The sequence below is a fragment of the Podarcis bocagei genome (genome assembly GCF_964188305.1).
Source record: "Podarcis bocagei genome assembly, chromosome: 5".
Lineage (NCBI taxonomy): Eukaryota > Metazoa > Chordata > Lepidosauria > Squamata > Lacertidae > Podarcis > Podarcis bocagei.
Window position 1 is genome coordinate 88,878,923 of NC_138129.1, and position 26,575 is coordinate 88,905,497.

At 43.2% G+C, this 26,575-nt stretch overlaps 1 protein-coding gene across 2 annotated transcripts in view; it reads left to right on the forward strand.

The window, feature by feature from the left end:
- The window catches only part of BRINP3 (BMP/retinoic acid inducible neural specific 3), a 268,970-nt gene that overhangs the window by 141,483 nt on the left and 100,912 nt on the right, over window positions 1–26,575 (forward strand). For both annotated transcript variants that reach the window (XM_081194376.1, XM_081194377.1), the window contains exons 3-4: window positions 8,683–8,873; window positions 23,544–23,734. In XM_081194376.1, the coding sequence (XP_081050502.1) occupies window positions 8,683–8,873; window positions 23,544–23,734 (382 nt within the window). The remainder of the gene's footprint in view (window positions 1–8,682; window positions 8,874–23,543; window positions 23,735–26,575) is intronic.

The following is a 26,575-nucleotide window of genomic DNA, read 5'->3' on the forward strand; positions in this document are numbered from 1 at the left end:
GTTAGAATCTTCTGGCCTTCACAGGCTTGTCACCAACAAGTTTCCTGGTAAGTATTGCCCGAATCTGCCTTTGATGAATATTGATGTTTGCTAGCATTAATATCGCTTTACAGACATAATGAGGCTATTGTTAATGAGGCTTAGCACTGCTAATTGCATAGCCATCTTAATCTTCTCACAATAGACTTTTGATGCAACTCTTACAAACCCATCACTCAGAATACATGCTGTCTTTTGGACACAGAGTATGTTTCTTTATATAAGAACTATGAATGGCACAGAGGTGGCATACTGGCATTGTGCGAAAGGATCTCATTCTTACGAAGTCTGTCATGGAATTCTACTCAATATTGATCCAGAGCAGAATCCAATGTATAGTTAGCAGAGTAACAACTTAAACATGTTGCAGGATTCCTAAAAAATAGACCAGAGGCCATTGTATTTCATGCAGCAGAGCTTTACTGCTACTGAAGGCAAATGAGCACAATGGTCACAAATCCAGTACATTCAGGACTGGCACAGTCCACAAGAAATCCAGTTGCAGCAGACTTAACTTAAACTTACAATAACTTATAACAAGTTTAAACCTTCACGCTATCTATGTTCAGAACACAACACCAGAGGGAAGAGAGATAGAAAGAGAAAGTGTTTCCCAGGCTCCTTCTGGCCCTACTTTTATAGTCAACATGACCTTTGCGGAAAAGATAAGAGAACCAGTTTAAACCAGCTGTACTCACCTTCTCTGAAGGAACAACCCAAATACCATGAAGTTTCTTTCACACAGAGAAGCTTCCAAAACCCTCTTGAATTAAGCAGAACAGAGAAGATCTCTACACATCAGATCAATACTTTCTGCACTAAGAAATGCAAACTAACAGTCTCATCAATATGCCGTTCTCATACTGTATATAAGCTCATGGTGCATTCTCAGTCTGTGATTTTTATCAGCTGAGTCTGGATGAAATGTGCACATTGGCCTTTGACTGGCACCATAACGCTCTTCTGCATGCTGGGAATCCACACACCCAATATGCTCAGAGTAAACTCATTTTGGACTTGACAAAGGTCCGTATAGTAAAAGCTATGGTTTTCCCAGTAGTGGTGTATGGAAGTGAGAGCTGGACCATAAAGAAGGCTGATCGCTGAAGAATTGATGCTTTTGAATTATGGCTCTGGAGGAGACTCTTGAGACTCCCATGGATTGCAAGAAGATCAAACCTATCCATTCTTAAATAAATCAGCCCTGAGTGCTCACTGGAAGGACAGATCCTGAAGCTGAGGCTCCAATACTTTGGCCACCTCATGAGAAGAGAAGACTCCCTGGAAAAGACCCTGATGTTGGGAAAGATGGAGGGTACAAGGAGAAGGGGATGACAGAGGACGAGATGGTTGGACAGTGTTCTCGAAGCTACTAACATGAGTTTGACCAAGCTGTGGGAGGCAGTGGAAGACAGGAGTGCCTGGTGTGCTCTGGTCCATGGGGTCACGAAGAGTCGGACACGACTAAATGACTAAACAACAACAAACTCATGTTCCAAGTGTGGATCCTAATTCAGCCAAAGTTGCCCTCATCACACATTGACCAAACACAGGGATTGCCAGTGTGGTGCCTTCCAGGCGTAATTGGACTCCAACTCCTATCAGTCCCAGTCAGCAAAGCCAATGGCCAGGAATGGCTGGGAGGTGCAGCCCAGTGACGCTGGGAGGGCCACAAAGATGGCTCTATACGGCCTAGGACCCACTTACCTATAGGACCGCCTCTCCTGGTATGCCCCACGGAGGACCTTAAGGTCCACAAATGACAACATTTTGGAGGTCCTAAGTCACAAGGTATTTAGGTTGGTCTCAACTAGGGCCAGGGCCTTTTCAGTACTGGCCCCAACTTGGTGGAACGCTCTGTCACGAGAGACTAGGCCCCTGTGGGACTTGACATCTTTCCACAGGGCCTGCAAGACAGAGGTGTTCTGCCTGGCCCTTGGTTTGGACTCAGTCTGACCCTTATGTTTCCCTCCCCTTATGGTTTTGACTTTTAAAACAAGGCTGCATTTTAAATTGCATTTTAACCTGTACAGTGGTACCTCGGGTTTCATACGCTTCAGGTTACATACGCTTCAGGTTACAGACTCCTCTAACCCAGAAATAGTGCTTCAGGTTAAGAACTTTGCTTCAGGATGAGAACAGAAATTGTGCTCCAGCAGCGCAGCAGCAGCAGGAGGCCCCATTAGCTAAAGTGGTGCTTCAGATTAAGAACAGTTTCAGGTTACGAACGGACCTCCGGAACGAATTAATTACTTAACCCGAGGTACCACTATATTTTTTTTTCGTTTTCTTTTTTTCTTATTATGTTTTTACTGAAATGTTATTGGTGTTAGCCGTCCTGAGCCTGGCTCTGGCTGGGGAGGGCGGGGTATAAATAAAATTTATTATTATTATTATTATTATTATTATTATTATTATTAAGGGGAAGCTCACTCCTGCCCTCTGCACTCATGCCCTCCCCATGCTCAGCTGAAGGCTGAATTATAGCCTACTTAAATGCAGTTATTAACATATGGCATCTATTTCCACCTTCACTGAATGGACAGAAGTCTGTAGCAGGAACTCAGTGTGTGTGATCCTACCCCTGTCTATCTGTGTTTTTCATCTGGACAGGGCTTGTGTGAAACAGCCCTCAGTAACAGTAGCAGGCTCAAAGGAAGGCAATAAAATCCAGAAGATTTAAAATATCCATATTTAAATGACATGCTTCAAGTGTTATTTCTCTGTCAAAACAGTTTTATCTCAGTGACACCTTCAGGTTCCAGAAAAGTGAAGCAGAAATTTTGCTATGTTCTTGAGGGGTGGCAGAACTATCAGCGAAGTTCTTAATAACGTTCAGTTGTTAAGTTAATCAGTGAATAGACAAATTAGAATACAGTGGTACCTCGGGTTAATAATTTAATTCGTTCTGAAGGTCCGTTCTTAACCTGAAACTGTTCTTAACCTGAGGTACTATTTCTGAGTTGGCCGAGTCTGTAACCAGAAGCGTCTGTCACCTGAAGCGTCTGTAACCCGAGGTACCACTGTATCTGCCTACACAGAGAGAGAGAGAGAGAGAGAGAGTAAGATAAAGTTAAAGCGACCCCTGACCATTACGTTCAGTCGTGACCGACTCTGGGGTTGCGGCACTCATCTTACTTTATTGGCCAAAGGAGCCGGCGTACAGCTTCCTGGTCATGTGGCCAGCATGACTAAGCTGCTTCTGGCGAACCAGAGCAGCGCACGGAAACGCGTTTACCTTCCCGCTGGAGCGGTACCTATTTATCTACTTGCACTTTGACGTGCTTTCGCACTGCTAGGTTGGCAGGAGCAGGGACCGAGCAACGGGAGTTCACCCCATTGCGGGGATTCAAACCGCCGACCTTCTGATCGGCAAGTCCTAGGCTCTGTGGTTTAACCTACAGCGCCACCCGCGTCCCCAGAGAGAGAGTACCGCATTGTAATTCCGCAGGGTTTTATCCCAGGCCAAAGTTCCCCAGCTCTAGGTAGCATATATTGTCTGAAATAACATATGGGATATCAATGTGTTGTATAAATAAATAAGTGTCATTGCACAAGTGAGCTCCAGTCCCCCTCCAGGCTGATGTTCACTTATGTGGTGTTGATTTAGTAGTTATTGCCCAATTATATCTGTGCGGAAGGAGCACAGGGTCACAATGCTTCATAAACACCAACTTCATGAACTCATGTTTTTTTAAGCCTGGGGCGAATGTCCAACCCTGGCCTATACGCCTGGTTTTTACTTTTGAAATAGCAGCTCTGTGTGTGATGGGGACTGCTGGATGCAGGGGGGGCAGTAAAACTACAGAGTGAAAGCTGCTCCCCCAAAGCTTCTCTTTACCCATGGGAAATGGCACCTTTTTAATTATTATTACTATTTATTGAATGGGACAGCTGCATATTCCTGTGTCACAAGGGGTTGAACTAAATGATCCTCAGGGTCCCTTCCTACTCTACCATTCTATGATTTCTATGATTTCATCCAAGGCTGCGGTGATGGGGGAAGCAAGGTCCTCTTGTGGTGTTAACGCTGTGAGCCCCTCCCACATAGGCTCAGGTAGTAAACAGGTGCAAATACAGGGGTTCCCTGGTTTAAGAACAGTCCTGTTTATGAACGATTCACTTTAAGAACTCCACAAAACCGGAAATAGTGTCCCAGTTTGTGAACTTTACCTAGATCTAAGAATGGAATCCAAATGGTGGAAGGGCACCAGCGGTGGGGGGCCTCATTAGGGAAAGCTCGTCTCGGTTTAAGAACAGTTTCGGTTTAAGAACGGACTTCTGGAATGGATTAAGTTCATAAACCGAGGTACCACTGTAAACCAAAATCATAAAGATACCACGGTTTCTGCTGGGTCTGAAATGAGTTTTATGGTTAGTGTAGACACACACACATACACACAAATGTGCATTCTGAAGTTATTCAGCCCAATAAAACTGGGGAATGGAAAAGCTTTCACCATCTCTCTAAATTCCATGAAGAACAGATGCTAGTAAATTTACCAACGCTGATGTCACCACTAGAAAGGCCCTACTCCCCCATACTTGGTGGCCTAACCGTCAAAGGGCAGGACACTAGGGTATCCCATGCTGTGTGCGCAGAGTTCCACCCACAGAACTTTCCTTTCCAGGGACGAGAGGAAAATTACTGTACTAGTTCAGTGCTGGTAATGATACCAAGAGCAGAGCCACATTTGAAAACTTCGTGCATATGGAAGATGCCAACACAGAAGGTATTCTGCATAGGACCGTGAGTCCAACAAACTCTGTGATATTGTACAATGAAGCAGGCAAATTTACAGGAGAAGTGCCTTCTCCTCGTGGCTCTCCCCTTCGCTGTAGCCCAGGTTAAGCATGAATCACCCCCTTTATGTAGCTTTAAAGAAAAATGGATCAATGTGATCAGTTTCTGTGCTTAATTCCTTGTTCCCTGACACTGAAGAAATGGACAAAAGCCCCTATGTTATCTCAGTGTAGTACGCACAAACTGGACTCTGAATTTCCCTCAAAGCAAACGGCGTTAACTGTTGGCATGTCCCATCTAAATGAGGATTCCACAGATGTTTTGCAACAAGAATGGTCCCTTGATTAGATTTTGAGGACAATGTGTCCTTTTCTTAATAACTCTTAGCGGCATCTTAATTGGTAAGCAAATGAATAAAAGATTTGCTTATTACTACTTAATTGACTTGTTTGCTTTCATTGCAACCACTGATATATTTTGGAGCCGTAAATAGGAGGTGCCATTCTTTGTGTTTAATGCAGCCTCTGGAATAATTTATCTTCAGCGGTAATCAAAAACTGCCTCCATTTAAGGATCAGCTTTGCAGACATTATTGTAATTCAAAGTGAGGAAGCGATACCAAAGGAAGAGCTTCACACCTGTGCTTTGGGGGCATATATTTTCAGAAAGCAGGAATGGACAGATCACTCTATTTCTTTGTCAAATTCTAGTCTGTGTCAAATGTGCATGTGCTTATCAATGAATTTATTCCATTTGGCATTAATCTGCAGTTGCGTGTTCAGACCCAGAGACCTCCCCCTTAAATAAAGACACATTTGACTCAAATTGTAGTTTTGGTTTTTGGAAGAAGTTAGGCCACAACTTTATTGATTACAGAAAAGTGAGTGGTTGCATAGGCTCTGGTTCGACTAGCTCCCTGCACCCTTGCAGGTAGCGCTGACCCAGAGCTCCATCATAGGTCAGCCAAGGGTGAACACCTGGGTAGGCAAACAGCTGGGAACAGACTATGTTCACCACCCACATGCCCCCCTGGACTCAGGCACGGGCACAACCCCCTCTCGGGGGTTGACCAAACCAGTTGAGTCCCTGGATTCCTTTAACGGAATACCCTTCACATAGGGATGGCGAGACCATTCTCCCATCCCTATCACATGAACCAGTGCCTATCCACAACCTTAGAAGTTTTAACAAATTGCTACGTGGCAGGTGAAATCCAAATGGATATAGCCAATCAGCCAAGTGGGGAAAATTCCTGCCATGCCCCTGTCCCAATGACACAAGGGCTATGCACAAGGGCATAGCAAGGTCAATTTCAAAATGCCCTAAAATTAGGGGGAGGTAGGTAGGTGTTCTGATGCACGAGCCAAAAGAGGAAGCTCTGGGACACATGCATGGATTTACAGTGGTACCCCGGGTTACATACGCTTCAGGTTACATACGCTTCAGGTTACAGACTCCGCTAACCCAGAAATAATACCTCAGGTTAAGAACTTTGCTTCAGGATGAGAACAGAAATCGTGCTCTGGCGGCGCGGCGGCAGCAGGAGGCCCCATTAGCTAAAGTGGTGCTTCAGGTTAAGAACAGTTTCAGGCTAAGAACAGACCTCCGGAACAAATTAAGTACTTAACCTGAGGTACCACTGTATATAGGTCCCTCGATCCATTTAGACTGCGCCCCATTGGCCAGATTACACCCAGCAACGAGGGACCTACCAATCAGGTGTTGTGGCTATGCAATAGACCCACCCACAACCAGGAGGTCAGTCTCCAGGTCTCACCGCAACACATGCCCTCTTTTAGGGAGGACACGATTTGTTGAGGTGTTCGTGTTTTTTTTTTTTTTTAAAAAGAATTACAAAATGAATGTGCAAAGAGAGGAAGGACAGGTTTGCTTTTCTGCCAACTGCACTGAAGGTGTTCAGCGCAGCCACCTTTTACACATCGCTGGCAGAATGGTCCGCCAGCGAGGCTCAACCCACGAATGAGCCCGATTGGCCCGTTCAAATGTTAATGTTTTGGCGGCAATTCCGCCCTGCAGGGCGGCTCATGATTCGGGCCTTCTAGGGATGGAGGCAGACAGGTGTGGATCAGGGCTGGATTTAGGTTTGATGAGACCTTAAGCTACTGAAGGTAATGGGGCCCTTTATATGTCCAGCTGTCCTTTGCCAACAACAAATTGTCGCTGTTTTTGTGTGTGTTGAATATATGCTATATGGCAGTTTATGGACCTAATAGGTATCGAAGGCCATTTGCACATAACAAAAGATGTATTTTATCAAAGTAATTGTTGAACTGAAATACAATTAAGAAGAAGTATATTAATAGTGAGCAGTGTGAGCAAGCAAGGGGTCAACTGATCAAATCCATACTAGCAAATTTGGCGGGAAAATCTGAAGCCTTCTGGAGGATAAGTCAAATGATATTACACTGACCATAGCAAAGTTTCTTTCAGAGGTCTCAAGAAACAAAGACCATCATGCTCTAGGCATAACAAAATGACTACCTCAGTCTCTTTCGCCTGTTGTTTGTTTGTCTTAACTGTATCTTGTTTTGAAACCATTTTGTGGGTCTATGGACCGCAATAAAGATATATATTTTTTAATTAATATTGAAATTTTTTGGGGGGTGGGGGGCAAGAAAGTGATCTTGTTTGGAAACCATTTTGTGGGTCTATGGACCGCAATAAAGATTTTTTAAAAAAATTAATATTGAAATTTTTTTGGGGGGGGCAAGAAAGTGGGGCCCTAAGCTATAGCTTGTTTACCTTATATGTAAATCCAGCACTGGGTGAGAGGCAACAAATGCCGCCCACCTGGAAAGGGGTAAGTGGCCATTCAAAGCACGAGAGGGAGAAATAGAAAGGCAATTTATGAAAACCCCTCTCGTGATTTTGTAGAGCTGTGTCAAACATGCTCTAGTTTGGGCTTTTTAGGTAGCTGGCAATTTTTATAAGGCAGAATTATTTTAGTTGCAGCAACTTCCAAAAGGATAACGTGGTTGTCTGTTGCAGCAAAAGCAGTTGGTAAAAATCTTAGGAGTGTTGCATTCAGTTGGCAGGTGTAGATGCCTTCAAATATATGAAAATGATCAGTGGTCATTCACAAGTAGTAGAATTAGTGTGAACACTGTCATCCTAGTGTTGCTAAGTTAATTAACGCCTGTGGTGCGGGTGTAATTTTTCATCTTTCTTTAATCCAGTTCAGTGTCTTTGTTCCCCCTTCCTACTGCCACTTCAGTGCCATCGCCTGCCTAGATATTGCTGTTCATCCTTCCTGGTCAGGTGGTTGTGCAGTGAAAAGGGATGATGTCACCATGATGCATAACCCACCAGATATAGCTACTTGATAATGTTGATGAGGGCCACTGAGAGTGAGGACAATTCAATAGAGAAGAAAATGTGTTGAAAAGGACTGAGAGTGGTGGACCTCCATTAGAAACTGTGTTCCAATTCAACTATGAAAACATGCCAAACCTGAGTTGTTGTAATGCTTCTGTCTCAGAGAAACGTGCGTGTGAAGGAAAGGCTTTCGTTTCCACCCCCCTGCAGCATACGAAAAATTCCAAATATTCATGTTGATATCGCTCTACTAGTATCCCTTGCAAAATAAAACCAGCCTGTTGTGGACAACCATCACACTCTGCAGAAGGAAGTAGGCAATTTTTAAAACAGACATTTTTAAAACAAGTTTTTGTTTTCTTCATGCAATGGCTTTGTTATGAAATGATCCCTTTGTTTTATGTTCTGCTTGTTTTAGGCATCAAATGCATGACAGACTATCAGAAATAAGTGATACATACATATATACTAGACAGCTGGTTGGTGTAGTTTTCTAGTGAAAATGTCTAAACGATGTGTTTTTGAATGAGACATATATATATATATTTCCTTTTGCTTTCCAGGGAATTTGGCCGTTGGAAAGTAAATAACTTAGCCGTCGAGAGAAAGAATTTTCTTGGCTCCCCGCTGCCTCTAGCCCCTGAATTTTTCCGGAACATAAGACTATTAGGACGTAGGCCGACTCTTCAGCAGATCACAGACAATCTTATCAAGAAATATGGGACACACTTCTTGCTGTCAGCTACCCTGGGAGGTAAGGTCACTCTCAAAAAGTATTCTACCTGTCTATTTAACCTTCTCAGCAACGATGCATTAATTGTGAAAACAACAACTGTCTATGATGGAAAGAACATCATATACCTCACGGTGCATTTGTTCAGAAATCTCCATTATTTCTTTTAATTTAGGTTTTATAAATTCTAAAATATACTGGGGAAAAGAGGAAGGGGAAGACACACACACACATCACTTAATCCATCACATTCATGTACACTCTGAAATATAGAACCTAGTTTCAAAAAAGAGGAAGGGGAAGACACACACACACACATCACTTAATCCATCACATTCAAAAAAAAAGGAAGTTTCAAAAAAAGAGGAAGGGGAAGACACACACACACACACATCACTTAATCCATCACATTCATGTACACTCTGAAATATAGAACCTAGTTTCAAAAAATCCATATACAACGAACATGGAAAAGTCACCACTGAATGGCCAAATGATTTTAAAGACTGAGTTATGAGTTATGAGTTATGGTCTGACCAGTTTAGCGGAATCTTTCCTTCAATATTCACACAACCAATAAACCTTGTGAAGGAACAGAGTGCATTGATAAACATATATCATTCAGTTGGGGTTAACTGCTGCTTGGATGGGTTAAAATCAAAAGGTCAAAAGTTTAGCTAATGATTGGAAGCCTTTTCTTAAAAAATCTATAGTATATTAGAGTTTTCACAATAAGACAATTGTAATAAAACAGTTCACCTTCTTATCCCCTCCCCTTTCCTGCCTCTCATACCCCTGTCCCTTTGCTCTGTCATCTTCTTCATCACCATTTTCATTTCTGAGGTTTGCTTGTTTAGCGTGTTACACAGTGTTGAGGCTCATGTTCTCAGATAAAGGAGTGTCAGTACTTTGCTCAAGTCACAGATTAAAAAAACAACAACACTTTAAACTGAATAAGTTTCAATCCCTGTGTTGTGCCACCCCCTTTTTCTAGATGCAATTATTTATTTATTTAATTTGGTTATCTTCTTCTTCTTCTTTGGTGATCCCTCGTAGCCAGGTAAGATTGCCTTCCATAAACACGGTCTTAACGGTGAGTCCATAAGTGACTGTGGAGGCCAGTTCTGGATCCACACGTCCTTCCACAGTTGGGACATTGGTTTCCAGGTGGGAGTTGATCACGGTGAGGGTTTGCCAAGCGTGCCTTTCTCTTAGCACATTTCTCCATTGCGTCCTGAGTTTGAGTGCCTTCAAAGCCCATGACACGTTGGGTAAAGGCTGTTCTCCAATTGGAGTGCTCGCAGGCCAGGGTATCCCAATTATTGGTGCTTATATTACATTTTTTTAGATTTGCCTTGAGACAGTCTTTAAACCTCTTTTGTTGACCACCAGCTTTACGCTTTCCATTTTTAAGTTCGGAATAGAGTACAGTGGTACCTCTGGTTGTGGACACGATCCATTCCAGGGTGCCGTTTGCACCCTGAAAAGTCCATAACCGGTGCTTCTGCGCATCTGCAAAGCATGATAGAGCACTTCTACACATGTGCGAACCACGCAGAATGCTTGTGCATGCAGCGAAACCCGGAAGTAAACACTTACGGGTTTGCTGTGTTCTTAACCTGAAAAAATGCAACATGAAGCGTTTGAAAGAAGAGGTATGACTGTAGTTGCTTTGGAAGATGATAATCAGGCATCCATACAACATGACCACCCTTCCCTACACCTGTAGATCTCAGGGTTGTTCACCACTTAAAATTACAATTTAAAAGACACAGAATACATAGTAAAAAATAAAAACAGAGACAACCCAATAATCCCTCCTTCCGTTACACATTTAAAAGGGCATCAGATGTCAATCAACCAAAGGTCTGGTCGAAAAGGAACGCTTTTGCCTGGCACCCAAAGGTGTATAATGAAAGAGGCAGTTGAACCTGCCAGGGGGAGCATTCTACAGATGGGGAGCCACTGCAGAAAAGGCCCATTCTGGTGCTGCCACCCCCCAGACCTCTTGTGGACGAAGCACACAAAGAAGGGCCTCAGAAGGGCCTTGATTTCAGCAAGGCATTTGACAAGGTGCCCCATGATATTCTTGTAAAGAAGCTGGTAAAATGCGGTCTTGACTCTGCTACCACTCAGTGGATTTGTAACTGGCTGACTGACCGAACCCAAAGGGTGCTCATCAATGGTTCCTCTTCATCCTGGAGAAGAGTGACTAGTGGGGTGCCACAGGGTTCTGTCTTGGGCCCGGTCTTATTCAACATCTTTATCAACAACTTGGACGATGGACTCAAGGGCATCCTGATCAAATTTGCAGATGACACCTAACTGGGAGGGGTGGCTAACACCCCAGAGGACAGGATCACACTTCAAAACAACCTTGACAGATTAGAGAACTGGGCAAAAACAAACAAGATGAACTTTAACAGGGAGAAATGTAAAGTATTGCACTGGGGGGGGGGAACGAGAGGCACAAATACAAGATGGGGGACACCTGGCTTGAGAGCAGTACATGTGAAAAGGATCTAGGAGTCTTGGTTGACCACAAACTTGACATGAGCCAACAGTGTGACGCGGCAGCTAAAAAAGCCAATGCAATTCTGGGCCTCATCAATAGGAGTATAGCATCTAGATCAAGGGAAGTAATAGTGCCACTGTATTCTGCTCTGGTCAGACCTCACCTGGAGTACTGTGTCCAGTTCTGGGCACCGCAGTTCAAGAAGGACACTGACAAACTGGAACGTGTCCAGAGGAGGGCAACCAAAATGGTCAAAGGCCTGGAAACGATGCCTTATGAGGAACGGCTAAGGGAGCTGGGCATGTTTAGCCTGGAGAAGAGGAGGTTAAGGGGTGATATGATAGCCATGTTCAAATATATAAAAGGATGTCACATAGAGGAGGGAGAAAGGTTGTTTTCTGCTGCTCCAGAGAAGCGGACACGGAGCAATGGATCCAAACGACAAGAAAGAAGATTCCACCTAAACATTAGGAAGAACTTCCTGACAGTAAGAGCTGTTCGACAGTGGAATTTGCTGCCAAGGAGTGTGGTGGTCTCCTTCTTTGGAGGTCTTTAAGCAGAGGCTTGACAACCATATGTCAGGAGTGCTCTGATGGTGTTTCCTGCTTGGCAGGGTGTTGGACTCGATGGCCCTTGTGGTCTCTTCCAACTCTATGATTCTATGCTTCTATGAAAGAAGGGCCTCAGAAGATGATCTCAGGGTCCGGGTAGGTTCATATGAAGAGAGGTGGTTCTTGAAGTATTGTGGTCCTGAGGTATTGCGTGCGGGCAATCACTCAGCGAAGAGCTCCAAAAATGCACCCCAGATCTCTTTGAAGTTTGTCTTTTCATGCAGTTCGTGGAACAGGGTTTTCTCATGGGCTGCTCACTGTAGGTGGTCTTGCATTCAGATTTTTCTGCTTGGTGTGGCCTGTGCTTTCCATTATTGGAGGTTTATTCCTTTTCCTGTCAGTCTTCAGCACCTTAGAGAGGCACCACAGAGTTTGGTCTAGAGGGAGGATTTGCTTCGCTTTCATTTCAGGAGAAGAAGGGCTTAGTAGAAGGAAGAAGGGAAGAGTGTGCTTTCTTGTTTGGTTATAAAAAAACACACACAGAGATTTTAAGCTTTTTGCTGGAAGAGAGTTGCTGAATGAGCTGCTGAACCCTGGAGATGCTGAAAACTCTGTCTGGAAGACATTGCTTTAAGGAACTTAAAGAAAATAATGGGCAGCCTGGAATAGCTGGAAGTGTTTGTCCTGGTTGTTTTCGTTGCCTTTTGCTGTTATGCTTTGGGGTTTTGTGTGTGCAGTAACTATTCAGATTTTAAAACCTTTTTTCTGTAAGCATAATCTTTTCTTCAGTTAACTTATTTTGGTTAAGAAGCTAGGGAAAATATAATAATAATAATAATAATAATAATAATAATAATAATAATAATAATAATAATAATAATAATGGTAAAGGACCCCTGACAGTTAATTCCAGTCACAAACGACTCTGGGGTGGTGGCGCTCATCTCACTTTACAGGCCGAGGGAGCTGGCGTTTGTCTGTTCTGGAGACAGTATTTCTGGGTCACGTGGCCAGCCTGACTAAGCCACTTCTGGCAAAACCAGAGCAGCACATGGAAATGCTGTTTACCTTCCTGCCGGAGCAGTACCTATTTATCTACTTGCACTTTTGGTGTGCTTTCGAACTGCTAGGTTGGCAGGAGCTGGGACCGAACAACAGCAGCATAATAATAATAATAATAATAATAATAATAATAATAATAATAATAATTTATTTATACCCCTCCCATCTGGCTGGGTTTCCCCAGCCACTCTGGGCGGCTTCCAACAAAAGATTAAAAATACATTAAGACATCAGTCATTAAAAACTTCCCTAAACAGGGCTGCCTTCAGATGTCTTCTAAACATCAGATAGTTGTTTATTTCTTTGACATCTGATGGGAGGGTGTTCCACAGGACAGGTGCCACCACCGAGAAGGCCCTCTACCTGGTTCCCTGTAACTTCGCTTATTGCAGTGAGGGAACCGCCAGAAGGCCCCCGGTGCTGGACCTCAGTGTCTGGGCTGAACGATGGGGGTGGAGATGCTCCTTCAGGTATACTGGGCCAAGGCTGTTTAGGGCTTTAAAGGTCAGCACCAACACATTGAATTGTGCTCGGAAACGTACTTGGAGCCAATGTAAGTCTTTCAAGACTGGTGTTTTGTGGTCTCGGCGGCTGCTCCCAGTCACCAGTCTAGCTGCCACATTCTGAATTAGTTGTAGTTTCCGGGTCACCTTCAAAGGTAGCCCCACGTAGAGTGCACTTGTGATTCCCATCGCAAGTGAGAAGCTTGCAAACATGCACCCCTATTGGGGGTGGACTGCACATCTGTTTATGTCTGTCCTGACAGCAGTGAATCCTTGGTGATGGGACTGAAGTCCAACCCTATGAATCCCTCTGCCTCCAACCAATTTGGCTCCTCAGCTACTATGGGAACCTTACTCTCAGACTGGATTGGCCAAGCTTCCTGTTATGTACTGAAGTACTGAAGTTCTCACCCTGGGCCAGCAGGGGGATACTGTAGATAGTTTTCACTCAAGTCCACATATGCAAATAAGGGATTGAAAGTGACATCCAGTGATTGGATAGTTACAGAAATCTGTTACAGTTGCGTTGTTGTGGAGCTCTATATAAGCAGGCTGGCTGAACCCTTCAGTTCAGTTCTGTTCTGGCCTGTGAATAAACAAGAGCTGTTTGAAGAATCGCTGTGTCGTCTGATATGTTCATCCACAACTTAACACTTTCCCTTTTCTTTTTGGAGGTCTGGTAGTCCTGAGGTAAAACCCTCATCCTAGTTGCTGCTTGAGCTGTGTGTACCCCCACCTGAATCTTCAGAATTCTTATCCTCGTCCCCCTCTGACAGATCCTGCCACTCCTGTCCTGCCACGTGTTACAGGGGCCCATGGCATTCTCCTTTCCAGCCAATTTTCCTGGATGTTAAGCAATTCCACATCATTGCAGGGAAGAAGATTGCTGCTGCCCCCAAATATGTCAACATATTTCTTCCAGAGTTATCCAGAACATGTTTTATTCCAGAATTATTTAGAGTGGTATCCAGTGCCCTCATTCTGTTGGTGCAAGGATTTATGTCTGCACAATGGAAATTTCTTTCCTCCTCTCCCTCCCTCCCCACCCCCCGATTCTCCGACTCTCCCCAGATCTACTGTGGAGCATTGTGGTGAAAACCCTGAACTGATTTAGAGATTGTTCTGGGTGAGGAGAACATGGGGAGGGGGTTTCCATTGCGCAACCAGAAATCATTGCCGTAGTAGAATGAGTGGATTAACACTACTTTGGATTCAAGCCTTAACTTCGGAGGTGGGGGGTTGGGTGGATGTGAGGAATCCAAGATGGTGGCTGGTAGTAGTAGTTAAGGCTTGTAGTAGCAGCATTAGTACTATGATTGTTATTTCTTCGTTTTTAAAAGGATTTAAATAGCGGGAGGCAGCCCATCAATGGAAGGTGGAAACAAAGGGTGACAATTTATTGTGGGCCTCTTGAACCCGTGCAGGATTGGCACAAAAGTTAACAATGAGGGGGAAAGTAACCCATGCTGATTGCTGAACTATGCAGCCTCGAACAGGATATATATTCCTGTTAAATGTCTACTCCTCTGATGGTTTCTTCCCCAACACGAACAAACATACTTCCATTAAAGCTCCTGAGAGTTGTAATCTTCTCTTCACTTAAATGCTATTCAGTAGATGGGAGCAGTGCAAGCAGAGCAGAACAGAGGTATCATTTTAATCAGAGAGGTTGCACACACCAATTCGAAATGGACAGTTCCTGACACAGCATATTCCTGCTCTGCAGCTGCCAGCCGAATAGTGTTTTTTATCAGCATTTGACGATTTATTTTTTTAATCCTGTAAGTTTTATACAATTGAACTGTCAGTCATGGTATGCTGGGAACACAGATAGATTTTTTTGTGTGTGCGTGAGCACCCTCACTTCAGTGAGATTTTGATCTATCTGCTTCTTTCTTTCTTTCTTTAAAAAAGGAGGAGGAAGAGAAGGAGGAGGAGGAGGAGCTATGATGGGGCTTAACATATTGTTATCTTAAGTGACAAAAGGAAACTATATCTGGAAAGGACCTTTACAAAACTGATGCTGCAGCATCAGTTATAGAACTCAAGCACCTGCCAGAGGAGAAAAAGACTGACTGTCATTTTCATAATATACAGTTGAGGCTTCACTTTCAGAAAATGAATTAAAGAAAGACATTCTTTGCACGAATCAAAGGTGTTTGACAAGATTGTCCGGCGGGAAGGCTACACAATCACAGGCATTATCTTTAATATAATCACCCACCAAGGGATAAAACAGTTTTCCTCAATTGTCACTCTCTGGCGGTTGCCTGGGTGGGCAATTCTGAGCACTAATTATCTTCCCCGCTGCATAATTCCTATTCCTTCTTCTCCAGATTTCTCTGTTGGGTTATTTCCCCCTCCCATTCAACCTATTATCAAATAGATGGTATACACCCCCCTCCCCTTGTAAATTTCTTAATGTTGCACACAATGACATCGCTTTTGAAAACAGCATGTATGAATTTAGGTATGCCGTTTTCTTTGATGCTAATGGGAGCCATGTGGATAGAGCTTTATCTGCACTCTCTTGAATATTTTTATCTCCCTGAGGCCATGGTCACAAAAGGAAATGTTGTGTTCCACAGTAGCCTAAAAAACTTGAGAGTGGGATGGTCTTCCCAGAACCATCTGCTGCTGCCATTTAATTGATGTTTGAGAACTTCAGCTATAGCAACTGTCCAGAGATGGGCAGCATAAAGTCTTATTGCTCAGAGCCAATATAAACTTGCCATATTCATATTCACTGTAGGTTTGTGTTTCGGTGCTCCATTTGTATGGTTTACTTAACAGGGGTCAGCAAATCTTTTCAACAGGGAGCCGGTCCACTGTCCCTCAGACCTTGTGGGGGGCCGCCTATATTTTGGGAAAAAAATAATGAATGAATTTCTATGCCCCATAAATAACCCAGAGATGCATTTTAAATAAAAGCACACATTCTACTCATGTGAAAACACCAGGCAGGCCCCACAAATAACCCAGAGATGCATTTTAAATAAAAGGACACATTCTATGCATGTAAAAACACGCTGATTCCCAAACCATTCACAGGCTGGATTTAGAAGGCAATTGGGCCTTAGTTTGCCTACCCATTTGCGGGAAGGTAAACGGCGTTTCCATGCGCTGCTCTGGTTCTCCAGAAGCGACTTAGTCATGCTGGCCACATGACCTGGAAGCTGTCTGCGGACAAATGCCGGCTCCCATGGCCTATAGAGCGAGATGAGCGCCGCAACCCCAGTCGGTCACAACTGGACCTTAGTTTGCCTTAGTTTGCCTACCCATGGTTTACTACGTTAAATTATAAGCAGCGGCGTAGCATGTGGGGGCCCCCAAGAGGCAGTTGCCCCAGGCACAGAATTATTAGGAGCACAAAATTTCAACACCCAGTGCTGCCTCAATACAGCTGCATGCTTACATTGCTGGGCTTTGTTGAAAACAGCTTCTCTATGTGAACCAGGAAGTGACCTCTCCAGAAAACAGAATGACTCTTCTTTTCCTGTCTCTGCAGCTGTGATTTCCTGGGTGATGGGGATGCTGTTAAGCAGTTGAGTGTTTATGTGTACTCCATCTGTTTCCCTCCTTCCCATCCCTCACTCCATGCAGCCCCGGGCGTTGGTAACCCACATTACGCCACTGATTGCAAGTACCATTGTTGGTTTACAACAGAAATGCTTCCCTTTCCCCTTAATTGCATCTACATTTCCTGCAAAATTATTTTTGGCCAACATTATTATTATTACTTATTGAATTTATATAGCGCCCTATGCCTAGAGGTCTTGGGGCGGTTCACAGGAGAAAATCAGAATATAAAAACCACGAAGTACATAATCAAAATAAAAACAACAACAACAACAACCCAATAACCCCCCCCCCACACACACAAATGTTAAAAGGGCATAGGATGTCAATCAAATCAACCAAAGGCCTGGTTAAAGAGGACCAGTTTTTGCCTGGTGCCTAAAGGTGTATAAATGAAGGCACCAGGCGAACTTCCCTGGGGAGAGCATTCCACAGACAGGATGGTAGTAAGAAAAGAGGAAGCCAATTTTGCATTTTCCTTTCTTCACGAGAGCTGACAAACATTTGTATTCATGTGCAAGGAAGCAAACTTGGCAAATGCATGACTTATGGAGAGATTTTTTTGTATGCCCCTGCAACCTACTGACTGGCAAGGCTATTCCCTTCTGACCATACAGGGGATGGCTCTGTCTGAAATATTTCCAAATCTCTATTCACAAACCCTGAAACAAGCTGCCCTTGGGTTTTGTAAATGGGAGCTCTGAGAAACTGCTTTTAAAAATAAAAATATTACTGTTAGAAAGTGTGGTGAGTGATAATTCTTGCTGCTTTATTGTTCTGGTTCTTGGTGGCAAGGGGTATTATTCAACTAAGTTTTACTCAGTGTAGACCCATTGAGATTAATTACTATGACTAAGTTAGGTCCATTAGTTTCAAATGTCAATGTCACTAAAGTTTAAACATGTTAATATTGTTAAATGCAGTAAGTTGCTTGTACTGAATAAGAAAACACGTATTTACACCATATATTGTATTTGAAGAATATTTTATCTGGCCTAAGATTCTAGAGCACTTTTTTGTTTGGTTTTGACCTGTCCTAGAGGCATTCATATATGGTATGTTCTTTTGTTCATTGGCCTAACATACTACTTCTTCTTTGTCCAGTCCAGCTGCCAGAATTTTATTGGCTAAACACTGGAAAATTAATTTACCCACCAGCACAGTGTATTTCTTCATGACATTAAAATGCCAGATAATCCAGAAGAAGGTGGTATTTAATAATCAATATACAATTTTTAAATTGAATTTTACAAATATTTTTGGCAAAACAATAATCTTGCATATAATATATAAGAACCCTTTCATATAATATATAAAAACCACCTGAGACTTCCCTCCTCCTCAACTAATGGTTTTCCTAATTATACTCTGATATTGCATTTTGTTGTTGTTGTTATTATTATTATTATTATTACCCTTAATCCAAATCTTGAACACATCATTTGAACATCTCACCCCCTGTTTCCCTTGCCATCATTTTGTAAAGAGTTATTCATTCTAGAACTAGAATTCCATGACTGCACAAAGGCCCTGTTACAACAATCTCATTGTTTTCGGTGTCTGTTTTATCCTCAGCTGAAGCTTCGTATGGTCTGAAAGTCCGGCATTTCTACTGCTATTTTGACTAAATTATTAACAAAGACATACAATATGTTGGCCCAACAATTCCTTCTACATATTTATTTATTGATTAATTGATTGATTTACTTTTTGGAAGTACTGTTTACCACGGGGGTGGGAACCTCAGCTTGAGGGACAATTGTGATCCTCTAAGCCTCTCCCCAGATCACACCTCTCACCAGCCCTCTTTGCTCTGCACATTCATCAGATAGTTTTGCCAGGCTTTAGCATGCCCTTCAGGACACGGGTGGCACTGTGGGTTAAACCACAGAGCCTAGGACTTGCTGATCAGAAGGTCGGCAGTTCGAATCCCCGCAAGGGGGTGAGCTCCCGCTGTTCGGTTCCTGCTCCTGCCAACCTAGCAGTTCAAAAACACATCAAAGTGCAAGTAGATAAATAGGTACCACTCCGGAGGGAAGGTAAACGGCGTTTCCGTGCGCTGCTCTGGTTCTCCAGAAGCGACTTAGTCATGCTGGCCACATGACCCGGAAGCTGTCTGCGGACAAACGCCGGCTCCCATGGCCTATAGAGTGAGATGAGCGCCGCAATCCCAGTCGTTCACAACTGGACCTAATGGTCAGGGGTCCCTTTACCTTTACTAGAATGCCCTTCAACTGTGATAATGTCTCTTGCTTGCCCCAGTGGAGGATGGAAAGCTGTGGGCAAGCAGTGGGATAGAAACCTCTGACTTTTATGCAGATGGAACACACCACTGTACAGAGGTAGAGTCACATCTATTATGTCACCCACTTTTGCCTCTGGACTCACTCACTGCTGTTATGTAGCCCCTGTAAGGTTACCCTCAGTCTTAAAAAAGGTTTACGACGATGAAGAGTCAGCTTGTCATTGGCATAAATGCTATCAATTTTAATGGAATGAGATTGCAGTACCATCCACCAGCTCCCTCCAGCTGGAATGGGACATGGAAGGAGAAATATCCCTGCACAGAGCACTTATGGAAGCCTCCTTCGGCCATTCTATTTATGGAGAACACATGAGTGAGAAGTGTGGTTGCAGCCCTGGAGTCTGCATATGCAACTCAAACATCTGAAGAGAGGAAACCTTCCCATATGTAGGCTGTATGCAATCTTGAGCTCTGAGAGTGGGGGTCAAGGCTGCAGGGAAGTCTCTCTGCAGCAAGGCTCCCTTCCTCCTTCCCTTCAAAGGTTTGTGTTATATGTAAGCACAACAGAGGAGCGGCTACTTTATGCACCAAGTTCTCCTTCACAGTCTTAACATCTCAGTAGGCTTTGAGTCACATGGTTTCATTGCCATAGTAGGCAATGGGAACAAACTCAGTGTGCATATACCACCCTGGGAATTGCTACACACTTATTATCCTGATAGTGGCTAATATATATTGCTAGCTGCTTTCCCAAAATAGTCCATCATCCTTCACATGCCATCTGACTGGAGCGCTGCGTGGTTTTAAAATGGAAGGTTTATGTTCCTTTCATTACTAATAAGAAGAGAAAATTGGAAGGTAGGCTTTTCGAATACGTCTACAGTGCAAAATATGTCTAGAGGCAGAAAACAGCTCCAAGTGTTTTAATCATAGGGACATCTATTATTACACATTATAAAAATACATGTTCCCAAGTCATATTTATGTATATTTAACTAAAGCTGTTACAGTATTATTCTAATGCCTCTTATACAGCATTTTGTGATTTGCATTTCTATTTAAATCGTTCCTGAAGTTGCTCCTAAGACCCATGCTGATTTAATTCATTATTGCAGCCTGCCATTTCCTAACTATTGTGCAGCTTCTTCCTTGTTGAGGTAGCCACAACGGGATTCTTTACCGATGCTAATTAAAAACAGCAAATCCCTCTTTGGTGGCACTTTTGTTGTAGGAGTCAATTGGGTGATGTGACATCACATCTCAGCTCCTTGTGCATTTCCCTGCCTCAGCCTTCATCCTTCCACACAAATCGGGTTCTCCCAGAAAGCACGTGTTGCGGTGAGGTCACCACAACTGACTCTCTGTTGCTGGGGTGGGTATGTTTGGATTGCCACAGCTACCCGATTGGTCCCTCGGAAGCATGGGACCTGTTCCAACCAATAGGGTTGAAGAAATTGCAACCCCATTGGCCGGATTACCCGCCCACCCTCCCTATATTTAGGGTCTGTGTTGACCTTGCTATACCGTCGTGGGTCGTCTGCTTTTGGGGCAGGGGCCCGGTAGGAATTTTTCCCACTTGACTTATTGTCTGGTGCCTTTTGGGTTTTGCCTACCGTGTAGCAAATCTTCACAACTTTGTAAGGTTTGTGGTTAGGCATTGATTAATGTGTATGGAGGGGGCGAGGCATGACTCCGTTAAAGGAATCCATCGGCTCATCATGCATTTGTCCGACCCCTGAAAGGGGGATAGGGCCACGCAAGAGCCCCTGGAAGCATTCTGGGTGTGATCTTAGGGATCGGCACCCATCTCAATCGATCTCCCAGGATACTTACCTTGACAAACCTCTGAAACTGGCAGTTGTCAGTTCTGTTCCTGTCCTGGATAGTCTGGGACAGGTTCAGATAGTCTTAACCAATGCCTAAGCAAACCAATCACAGCTTGTAATCAATAAAGTTGTGGCCAAAATTGAGCCAAACCTCAAACTAAAATCTGAGTCATGTCTGAATTTATTTCTAGGCAGTTTTGGTGATCTTAACACGCAACAGACATCAGGGTGGGCTGACACAATTAAGATGATGTCATAGCCCATGCCTCACTACTGCATATTATGGCCTAGAAAAAAATATCGTATGCCTGTGAAGAATTAAATCTAGACTCAGGAATAGCTTGCACATTTCAGGTTTCGCAAAGACATTGTAAAATACTATGCAAAGGTCAGTCTAGAGTATGAATGTCAATCTCTGCCCAGTGATGAATATCTGCCCAAGACAAGGGCATTACTCGAGTAAAGGCCCCATAATCCCATGAACCAATTATGGGATTACATGGGACTTTGGGGTTTTGTTTTGTCCTGGTGAGCTGGAAAGAAAAATTAACTTGTACACACTTTCATTTTACTTGTGGCAGCTGAGGCAGAACTGCCTCTAGAACGTTTGCAGATGTTTCTTGCAGCTTGTAGGACTCACAGCTGTGTGGTTATGGTGCTGCATAATCTTTTTTTAACCCTCCCTCCTTTTGCTACACACTGTGATTAATCCTTTTTGAGTCCTTAAGACTCACAACCTTGAATAGTATTCCAAGTCACGTCCATTTGTTAGCTAATGTTTAGATCGTCTTCTAAGCCTATTTCACGCCTGTGGACTACGGCTGGCAAGAAAAGATTCATCCATGTGTCAAGTGTGGCAGAAGCATCTATTTGCAATTGTAAATTAAGTATTTGTTTGCAAGAATTAATCTCCAGTTTTCTCCCACATTAATCCTCATGTTAACTATATCATCGTTTTATCTTTTGTGCTTGAGGATCGGTCACTGCCTTGTTTCCCCTCTCACACAACGTAATTGGGAAGCAATGGGAGTAACAAAAGAGAGATACGACCTTTTCTCTGAATTTTGCGATGCACTTTTCCAACCAAAGAATGTTCACAAAACTGTCTTATAGGAACAGAAATTCCAAAAATGATGGTTAAGTTGTTTATGTACAGCAGTTAGGGGACGTGGGTGGTGCTGTGGACTAAACTACTGAGTCTCTTGGGCTTGCCGATTGGAAGGTCAGCGGTTCGATTCCCCATGATGGGCTGAGCACCCGTTGCTCTGTCCCAGCTCCTGCCAGCCTAGCAGTTCAAAAGCATGCTAGTGCAAATAGATAAATAGGTACCGCACTGGTGGGAAGGTAAACAGCGTTTCCATGCACTCTGCTTTCCATCACGGTGTTCCGTTGTGCCAGAAGCGGTTTAGTCATGCTGGCCACATGACTCGGAAAGCTGTCTGTGGACAAATGCCGGCTCCCTTGGCCTATAAACGAGATGAGCGCCGCAACCCCATAGTTGCCTTTGACTGGACTTAACCGTCCAGGGGCCCTTTAGCTTTTTACCACTTTACAGCACCTAGGATTCTTTATGCACAAGAATGGAAAGATTAAGACATTCCCACCAAAGAAGAATGGATAAGTAGAGTTATGGACAATGCTGAATCAGCAAAGCTAACCACTAGAATAAGAGAATGATGATTGCTTTATGGAAGATGGAAGCCTTTTTCAGACTGTTTAAAGAAACATTATACTACGGTGAATTCGCAATCAGGATTTGAACTATGAGCAACAGAAGGCAGTAGAGATTACTCTATTATTGTTAGGATTTAAGAGAGGGAAGATAAGGTGCAGCAAGGGGGAGAAATAAAAAAACACCATGGAAAATGGGATGGGAAGTAGATAAAATGTTAGAAAAATCTGTTGTGTATTAGAAAGTTTACGTGAATTTTTCGGAAATTTAATAAAATATACCTTTAAAAAAAATGTTTACAAAACTGCGCATTAGGGAAATGTGTCGGGAGCTTGTCCTACACTATACCGTCATGTGATAGACAAAAATCCCATGACTGCAATCATGGAGCAGGAATTCTAACAAAATGTGTACATAAAATGAATATATTAATGAAAAGAACATACAAAAATACAAAAACATTTTATTGGGTGAAAATGCTTGCAAAAACGTGTGCATTAGTCAAAACTGCATGCAAACACATATATTAGGAAAAAAATCATAGGAAAATCCTGATGAAGATTCATGATTTAAAAAAGAAATGCAAATTCCTGTAGAATTGTGAAGAAGTGAATTTAACAGTGGGGAAAATGAGAAACTTAGAGAAGAAAAATTAACAACCCATCCATCTCTCGTTATGGAAAAAGAATAATAATCATGGCAACTTTAACTGATAATGTTGTTCGATTGCTTCTGCAGGAGAGGAGTCACTCACCATTTTTGTGGACAAGCGGAAGCTGAGTAAGAGATCAGAAGCAAGTGATCCCAGCATTAACAGTACCACAGTGACACTGGAAACACTACACCAACTGGCAGCCTCGTACTTCATTGACCGGGACAGCACCCTGAGAAGACTCCACCATATTCAGATTGCCTCCACTGCCATAAAGGTATAAAAAAAGTTCTCTGGAACCACCTGAGAAAAACTGAGTTATTTACTTGTAATATATGTCTTTTACCTTGTTGGTTCTCCAAACGGCTCTGCAATATAAGTATGGCGATTCCAGATTACAGGTGAGGATTTACGGACCAGAATCCCAAGAGCTTTGTGCACAGACCCAGGCTTGCTCCAGATCTGTTAATATTTCTTCTGCTATCTCCGACTCCTCATGGACCCTGCTCCAGAGAGTCCTCTGCTATCTCTTGTGGTGTTCAGAGAACATATGGGAGAAAAGAGGCCTCAGAAGTCCCTGAGCTCCCACAGTATTTTGGCTCCACCACCCAGGGATATGCAAAGGCCACCTGATGGATCCTTAAGCAGGTTTCAAGTTCTACTGAGGTGATAAACTCGTGTCTGGACTATACCACTTCTGAGTACATGCAGTACACCCTGCAAATGCATTCAGTTATATGAATCCCCACCTACACCCTGAATGTGGTACAATCCAGAGACTTAAACTTGCCAGTTCATTGAGAATTTGAGATAGGATTTGGACCAAAATCTCCAATACGATATCTGTAGAACACTCTGGCTCTCTGTAAAACACATTCTTCCTTTTTATTATTATAGCTGAATCATATACTGAGGGCCAAACTAGACAAGGCACCAATCACTTTGTATTTGTGTTAGTGGCTTTTTAAGAATTTAAGTATATTGCAGGTACAGAGACCCTGATTGTGGGGTGGTATGTTTCTTTTGACATGTTGCGCCCCACCCAGCACAGTCCCAGTTTGTGACAGGCCACCTGCACCTGCTATTTGAATTGGGGAGGGGGGGTGAAAGCTCCCAAACTGTAGGCATGGGGCTCTCAATCTGGATTGGGATCACAGCAGGGAGGAAAATTGTTCGAAGCCCCCAGGCCAGCAACCCAACCTGGATTGGGGCCTCCTTGCCATTTACTTTTAGAAAGCTAATCATACAATTGCTAATTATGCGGTTGGTATCTCATCTCATTTGGTCCCATGGTTCCATCATCAGGGCTTAGCTAAAACCTTTACCATGGAAGAGGATTTTAAGAGACAGATGGTGTTGAGTCCATTATTTCTTCCATTATCAAGGAACCCCTTGGCACCTCCATTCTGTAGCAAGAAGGGTGTTTGTTTGCATGTATGAGGTGCAGAACAGGGTTGTGTATGCTGTGTCCAAGTTTTTCTATCACTGCAGAACCGAATTCCTCGCGGGATCAGGCTGGTAGGTGTCCTTTCTGTGAGAAAACATCAAGTTAAGAGACAGGAATGTCTTACAACCAAAAAACTAGCCCTCTGCTTGTTGTATTGATTAGGGCTGCTGAGCTGGGACTTTGAGATCAGGTTGCATGCACAGGTTAGATGTTTACTGATAAATTTGGATGAAGCAAGATTGTCAAGTTGCAATCTCAGTGCCATTTTAAACATTCCACAGAGGCACACCCTGACTTGCCATTAAGTGTACACACAGCAGCCCGTCATGTTTATTTTTTAGGAGTAAATCTAAAACAGGGGTGGCACTCACCAAATGTTGTTTGACACACATCACCCCCAGGGAGTATGTCAAGAATAATGGGATTTATAGTCCCAGCAATTTTAGGAATGAAACAAGAATAATGAAATGTGTGAAACAGTCCTCAACTGCAAGTGTTTATGGCTCCTGCTTCTGTCCTATTTAGATTTCCTAACCAGCTATGTATAGGTCAATAAACCCAGATTCTGTGGTGGATAGTCGTAAGGTTTTCTGCTATTGTTGTTATTTACTTTACAATATATATAAAGCTATCAGCGTTGCTGGCTAAAAACAATGCATTTCAAAACTGAGGCTTTATGCACAAGTAATAGCTGCTTTGAGTTTCTTGATTATAATAGTGGAAGATGCTTTGAAAGGAGAGTTGGGTTGTTGTTTTTGCATTTTCCGATTATGAATATTTCAGAACTTTGCATTCTATTTTTACCTTCTTACAACTAGCATCTAATTTATGCCATCATTATCATCACCTAAAACTGAGCCACTGAAAACTTGTCACACAGCTGTAGCTTAATTCTGTCAACATCCTCACTTTTGCTATGTATACAAATAAAAAAGGGCCAGTACACACACACACACACACACACACACACACACACTCTGCTTGATTACTCAACACTTGATGACTTGCAGCCAAATCGTTGAGCTGCCATTGTTGTAAAATGTTGTGTCTGAGGTGAGGTGAGGTGATGCAGTTTCCCTTTGGTGGTTTGCCTGTGGGTATGAAAAATTCAGTAAGACCAATTTGCAATCAAGTGATGGGCAGGCATGTTTGAAGCTGCCCCAAGTTTAAATTGTAAACAGTTTAGCTTTTCAGATGGAGTAGAAATTTATACACAGCTGCTGGTAGAGGAAGCCTTTGTGTAGAATGGTAGTTGATGGGGTGCCAACATAATGGATTGGAGCTGCTTTGACACAGCCTGATGCAGCTATGATATGGCTCCTGTGGTTGCCTGCATAGCCAGGCATGTTTTGCAGAGAGGTCAACAATCACACCAGAGTCCAGATTCTAGCTACAGTTCACAGGTTCAACTGCAGGCAAGTTGGACAGATGGGTCCTTTTTTCAACGCTTGTACACAAATTGCTACAGTCCTGGGAACTATTCCAGGAGCCATCTCTTAAAGGATGGCATTGCCAAAGCTTGTAAGTTCATTGTGGTCACTTAATTTTGTTGTCTTGTAATGCTCAGTTGATGTACAAGGCAAGAACCGTACCCTCCCACAATTCCTCTCTGGGTTGTAGCAGTAAATGAGCCTGGTTTAGGTAGGCATGTCTTCTGAGCCCAATACATTC